At 37.8% G+C, this 7,487-nt stretch overlaps 1 protein-coding gene across 1 annotated transcript in view; it reads right to left on the bottom strand.

Annotated features, from left to right (window-relative positions):
* LOC102486152 (vesicle-associated membrane protein 7) overlaps positions 1-7,487 on the bottom strand; it is a gene marked incomplete in the record, with an annotated part of 96,323 nt that overhangs the window by 76,773 nt on the left and 12,063 nt on the right. The window contains 2 exon segments of the mRNA XM_014582683.2: positions 1,549-1,686; positions 5,225-5,282. Coding sequence (XP_014438169.1) covers positions 1,549-1,686; positions 5,225-5,282 — 196 coding nt within the window.

Below are 7,487 nucleotides of genomic sequence, written 5' to 3' on the forward strand. Positions count from 1 at the left end.
TATGACCCTGTGTGTGTGTGTGTGTGTGTGTGTGTGTGTGTGTGTGTATGTGTGTGTAATTCTCAAAAATACTATTATAAAGAACAGAAGTAAAAAATATATATCAATTGCAATATGTCTTTTTCTTTCTTTATTTTTTTGGAGAGGTTTTTGCTACAGAGCACATGCGCTCACCAGAAAGATGAGAAGGGAGAGATTAAAAGCGAGAAATCACCCCCCAGGGGGCATGGCCACAACACAGTCTCTTCTCCTCCAGGTCTAGGACTCAAACCGCAGTCGACTACATGGAGTCCAGGGACATAGCCATTATGCCAACTGCTGGTCCCCAATATGTCTTTTTCTAATTCACAATAAAATTAGAGCCAGAGTATATATGTCTTTGTACTCAAATAGTCCCATGAATAAAAATTAAGCATTTTAAAGGTACTGAACATCATTTCTCATCATAACAATGCAAATTAAAACCACAATAAGATACTACTTCACAACTACTAGAATGGCTAAAATTAAAAAGAACACAGCAAGTGTTGACAAGGATGCAGAGACACTAGAATTGCTGGTGATAATGTAAGAAGGTACAAACACTTTTGGAAAAAAAAGTATTTTTTTAATTACACATCACTTACCAAGCAACCCAGCAATTCCATTCCTAGGTATTTAACAAAAGGAAATAAAAATACATGTCCATGTAAAAACTTAAATGGGAGGTTCACAGCAGCTTTACTCATGCTAGCTGAAAGACTGAAAGCAACCAGCTATGTAACTGTTATGCCATCTGCTAGTCCCTCGTTAAGGTGCTTTTCTTTTTTTTTTTTTTTTTTTTTGTGTGTTTTGTTCTGTTTGTTTTTGCCAGAAAGACAGAGAGACAGAGAAACAGAAAGTGAGAAATCACCCCCCAGGGGGCATGGCCACGCCACAATCCTTTCTCCTCTCAGGATCTTGGGCACACATGCACACGCATCCGGCATGAGTTTAAGCCACCAGGTCCGGGACTCAAACCGCAGTTGACTACATGGAAGTCCAGCAACATAGCCATTACGCCAACTGCTGGTCCCTCGTTAGGGAATTTTAAAGGTAATGGAAATGCTTTCTTCTGACTTTGGTGGTGCTTCATAGGTATACATACACATGTAAAATTTCACTGAGCTGAAATTTAGAGATGCATACAAATGAACAGATTAATATGAGCTGTTCAAAAATTATATTTGCTTCAAGGAAAGGTAGAAAGTTTATGTATTGATTAAAAGATCCTTTGGCGTGTTCAGTAGATCTAAGCATTAGATAGACAGTTGAACTAGATGATCTTTGATGTTCTTTCTAATCTTGAGATATTCAGACTACTACTAATACAGAATATCACTGATTATTAACTTTCTACCCTAAAATGAACTCTTTGCATTTTTTTAATCAGGAAAGTTTCATAATTTTGGCTTACTATAACACAATCAGAAAAGGTATACTGCAGGCCAGGGACCCCTATATTCATGGTGCATCAAGATAATACAGAAGATGATATGAATCAAATATCTTACCCAAGAAAGATCTTACCAGCTGTGCAGCCAAGACACTTGAGAACTCGCTATTCATGGCATATGGAAGTGCTGTCTGTGCTCTTGAACCATAAGTAGTCTGGAACCTCTTCTTTATCTCATTCAGAAAATTAAAGGCTCGGGAACGTTCAAAATCCTGAAGAGACCAACACAGAGTTCACACTTAGTTAAAAAAAAGATAATGTGGATGATAAAACAGATAACATTTACTGAGCAATGACTCTGTGCATAAATACTAGCATTGATTCCATTTTACAGATAAGAAAACAGACTCTGAAAAGGTAAGTAACTTGCTAAAGGTCAAACAAGGAGTGAATGAAAGAGTTAAATCCAAATATGTATAGCTATTGCCAAATGAAGATAACAGGGGCATGGTCACACTGCAATCTCTTCTGTTTCATCATCCCATCAGGATTTGAGGCATGCACTCACACATGACCAGTGTGTTTTTCAAGCCACCAGGGCTGGGTTTGAACCCACAGTAGGACATGAGATCTGGCTCCCTTAATGAGGCTACAGGGCTGACCTGGTTATCAACTTCTTGAGGTTAGGAATCGGGTTTTATTTTCTCCATATCTTTCATAGAATCTATTAAAAAGCCCAACACAAGATTTTCAACAAATCAATAATGATATAGTCTTCACATGACAAAAATAATGCTATTGACATGAACTTTGAATTGATTTCTTTCCATAGTGCTGATACATTTGAAAAGATCAAGTGACATACCCTTATCTAGTCCCAGCCAGTCAAAAAGTAAGCATGCTTATGTGTGTTTCTGTGTGTATCAAATTTTAACTCAAGAAATATGAAGCTAAACTCTGACCATCTCAGATTCCATGTTTTTCATCTACTCCAAGCTCTTTCCTATCAGTCATTTCAGATACAGTTGGATTTTTTTTATTCTAATTTTAGGAAATACTGGGAATAAAAATCATTGTTATGATCACTATGGTTGACCATCATTTCCTTTTCACCTAAAATGCTTAGTTTAAGCCAAGGGTTCCTAAACTGAGGGCAATGGTCAAATTCAAGTAGCTCTCTTACTTCAATAGAAAAATAATTATTGCTATTTTCATAAATATTTAACCTAAATTTCAGTTGTGAATGTACATAACAAACCATATTAGTATTAGGGACGGCAGGTGGCTTGGTGGTTAAGGGTGCTGGACTCCCACATGGGCGACTGTGGTTCGAGTCCTAGACCTGGTGGCTTGCTTTCTCTCTCTCTCTCTCTCACTGTCACTCTATCCCTCTCTGGTCAAATTGAAATAAATAAATGAATGAATAAAGTTAAATAAAATAATTTTTAAAAATTAGTATTAAAAAGTACCTGTACCTTTGTGACCAATAGAAATCTTTTTTATATATCATCATAGTTATAGCTAAATCAAAATACCATTTATACTCATCACCATTTCAAAATTATCAATCATTATACTTTTTAAAAATTATTTTTTATTTGCCTTTGGACATGTGTGTTCACCAGAGAGAAACAGGATGAAGGAGAGGGAAAGTGAGAAAGCGAGTCACAAAGTCTGAGACTCAAACCTCAAACTACGGTTAGCCATTTGTGAGTCTAGCACCTTAACCACCATGCCATTTGCTGGCTCCAAATCATTAGACTCTTAACTAGATCTTGTTAGTAAGTTCATAAAGAAGCATATATAGGTCAGTCAGGTGGTGTGATGGTTAAGGTGGCTGGATTCCACATGGCTGACTATGGGGTTCAAGCCCCAGGCCTGGAGGACTGAAAAACAAACCGGGCATATGTGTATGTGTGCGTGCATGCCCAAAATCCTGACAGAAGAATGGGAGAGAAGGGATTGTGGCATGGTCATCCTCACTGAGGAGTGCTTCCTCACTTTCTTTCTCCCCTCTCTGGCAAGTGTTCATACCCTTTCAAAAACAAACAAAAAATATACATTACTGTATCAATAATTAGAAAATACTTTTTTTTTTTGGCTTTTGCCATATAGAGTACATACACTTGCTGCAGACAGAGAAAGGGGAAGTGAGAAATCACCTCCTAGTCAAGATGGCCATGCCACAATTCCTTCTCCTTTATTCTCCTCTTGGTAAGAAATCACCCCCTAGTGGGGATGGCCATACCACAATTTCTTCTCTTTCATTTTCATATTGGGATTCTGGACACACACACACACACACACACACACACACGCACGTGTGCCTGGTGTGATTTTCAAGCTGTTGAGTCCAGGACTTGAACAACGGTCAGTTATGTGGGAATCCAGCACATTAACCACCATGCCACCTGCTAGCCCCCTATAATATTTTGAATATTCTGTACATAAATATTTCAATATTCCGTGACTAGTTTTATTTTGTTTTATTTTTTATATTTACAAATATTCTGAGAGGGGTCCAAGGATGATAAAGGGGTGTATGACATAATAAAATTTAAGAAAATCCTGAGTATGAATATCATGCCAATTCCATGCCTTTTGTCAAGGAGCAGTTTAGAAATAAACATGAAGGCACTAAGACATCAAAGAAAGTCCATTTCCGAAGTGGGTTGGGGGCAGAGGTGTGCAGAGAAAGTTTCCTTATTACTATAATAAGAGACTCAGTAATGCATAGCTCCTCTTCTCGGGACATAAATAAACAAACATATAATTCCTTGCAACAATAAGGAGAGCCTGTATGGAAAAAAGATAACAGTGATGAGAGCAGAGGAGAGAAAGGACCTTGATGACATTTATTAATCATTTTGGGTCTAGAGCCTCCAAATACTCAAAAACACAACCTAACCAATGAAGATTACAGGTTTACATAGCTGATCATAATGTATTGTGATTTTGTTTTTCCAAAGCCCATGTGCATTAAAAAATTCATTAATGAATGGCTGGAAAAATGAAATATTCTATTTAATTCAATATTCTAGTTAAACATTTTTAAGAGGCTTTGATGCAAAAGAATCATAATTATGAACACTAATTCTCACTATAAAATAGGATAAACATAGAAGTCACAAGAGGTTAAAGCTAGGGAACCAGCAGTTAGTGTAATGGCTATGTCGCTGGACTCCCACGTAGTCGACCGCGGTTTGTGTCCCGGACCCGGTGGCTTAAAACTCACGCCGGGCGCGTGTGCGTGCGTGCCCAAGATCCCGAGAGGAGAATGGAGGAGAAGGGATTGCGGCGTGACCATCCCCCCAGGGGGTGATTTCTCGCTTTCTGTCTCTATGTCTCTCTCTGTCTGTCTGGCGAGCGCACGCGCCCTACAGTGAAAATCTCTCAAAAAAAAAGAAAAAAAAAAGAGGTTAAAGCTAAAACCCTTCAAAAAATGAGCTGATTTGCAGTTATCAAGTTTTCTTTTCATTTGCAATTCTACATGACAAACAGAAAATATAAAAAAAAGTCCAACCATAAAAATTTTGCATTGGGGATAGTAAGTGGCATGGTGGTTAGGGCACTGAACTCCCACATGGGGAGCTGAGGTTCGAGTGCTGGACCTGGCAGCTTGCTTTCTCACTTTCTCTCTTTGGTAAGTGCAAGTATCCTATAGCAAATTAAAAAATAATGATAAAAAAAATTAAATAATTCTTTTTAAAAATTTGTATCATCTTTATCCACCATAGGTATAGATAATTAAGAACTGACTATATAAACATTATACATTGTTAAAGAGAAATATAGCTTCAAGTTACTTACATCATCAGTGATACAAAGGTATACAATCCTGTCTTGGCAGATGTAATGAAACAAATAACTGTAGAATAAAAAATATAAAACTTACTATATTTATAAGCAACATCTTATTTATTTCTATCTATGTATATCCAAGTTCAGTACTGCCAACATCACATTATTTACAGTCTATTCTCTCTGTCTCCTCCCACATACAACTGTTTCTCTCAAGTCAAACTATAAGAGAAAACAATAAATTTAAAGAAGGTCTTTACCCTAGCTACACAGCACAACAGGACATATTACCCATTAAAATGATAGCTGTAAAAGCATAATTGGACTCTTAAGGCCTGAATAAAAGATGATATTTTAGGAGGACATGTAATTAAGATTTAACCCCCAATGGGCCATATAATCTTCCTTGATTTTTCTTAAGATCTCAAAGTAATATCATTTTTACCAAATTTTCAACATTTTTCAGAGTATCTTTGAGTCAATTACTGTACTGGATGTTTAGGATATAAAAATGCAAAATCCTAAATCCCTGCCTTCACAAGGATCACAGTTCAAGGAATTCCAGTATAACATGGAAAACAGGATTATAAGAAAGTTAAAGGCAGTACATGGTGCTCTGGGGACATAGAAGAGCACATAATGATTAAGTTAATACTTTCTGAAACAAGTGATCTCTGATCTGAGACCTTAAGAATAAAAAAGAGGTAGCAAGGTGAAGAGTAAGCAAAGAATGTTTCGAAGTGAGGAACCAGCAAGAACAAGGGCCTAGAGATAAAATAAGCATCAGAAGGCTTTAGCCTGGGGAGACTGTGACAAGATTTACACTTCAGGGGCCAAAAAGTGGCATAGTGGTTAAGGTGCTGGGCTCCCACATTGCTGGACTCCCACATGGTCAACGGCAGGTCAAGTTTCAGACCTGTTAAGTTGAAATTCACACCAGGTGCACATGCATGCCAGAAATCTCAAGAGAATGCAGGAGAAAGGATTGTAGTGTGGCCATCCATCCCACAGGGGGTGATTTCTAACTTTCTCTTTCATGATCTCTATCTATCTCCCAGCCCACAAGCCCTATAGCAAAAACCTTAAAAAAATAAAAGGATTTACACTTTAAAAGAAATTGAGTGATAGATAGTTGGTCTCAGAATGGAGTTAGAACTGGGACAACTGGATTGTTTGATTTAGACTCTATTGAAGTCATTCAGTCAAGAAATGGTCTTTAGCAAAATAAAAGCCTTTATGACCACACCATTGAAATGGTATCTTATTATGCTGAATGATAGATAATTTAAAATTACTATAGAAAAAATAAACCTTAATCATTTTGCCTAGAGCCATTAAAAAAAAGAAAGAAAAGAAAAGGGATGCTTTGGCTAGAATGTGGGGGAACTGACTGAAAGGAAGACCAGTCAGGAGACTAATAAAATATACCAGGTAAGAAACAATGATGGAGATAAACTAGGGTAGTATAGGAAATGAAGAAGGGACAAAGATGAGAAATAGAAGATAACATAGAATTTGGTGACTGGCTACTAGGGATGATAACTAATTTGTGCCTCTCAGATTTATACCTCAGACAAGTGGGTAAAGAGGTATCTGTTGAATTATTAATTTTCACAGAGGTCTGATACAAATTACAAGGTGGTATGGGAAGTGTTTTCCCTTCGCAAGATATCTTTTTTATTTTTTTTTTGAGAGAGGTTTTTTTTGCTATAGGGCGCGTGCGCTCGCCAGACAGACAGAGAGAGACAGAGACAGAAAGCGAGAAATCACCCCCTCACGCCACAATCCTTTCGCCTCCATTCTCCTCTGGGGATCTTGGGCCCGCATGCCCACGTGCCCGGCGTGAGTTCAAGCCACTCAGTCCGGAACTCGAACCACAATTGGCTACATGGGAGTCCAGAGACATAGCCATTATACTAACTGCTGGTCCCCTTCTTTGCAAGATATCTTGACAGCAGGCTTGCTGGGTACTATGGACTGAATGGTGTCCTTCCAAATTCCATATGTTTAAGCCCTTAACCTCACCCTCATGACATCATCTAAAGGTAATTATTTCGCCAAGATCTCACCTCTAAATGCAGTCACACTTGGGGTAAGGGCTTCAATATATGGAAATTAGAAGGACACCATTCAGTCCATAGTACCCAGCAAGCCTGCTGTCAAGATATCTGGGAAAGGGAAAACACTTCCCATACCACCTTGTAATTTGAATAAGAACTGTGAAAAATAAATGTCTTTTGTTTAAACCACCCTGTCTATGGTATTTTGTTAT

This window comes from Tupaia chinensis, unplaced genomic scaffold, assembly GCF_000334495.1.
Source record: "Tupaia chinensis unplaced genomic scaffold, TupChi_1.0 Scaffold143732_1, whole genome shotgun sequence".
Classification (NCBI taxonomy): Eukaryota; Metazoa; Chordata; class Mammalia; order Scandentia; family Tupaiidae; genus Tupaia; species Tupaia belangeri.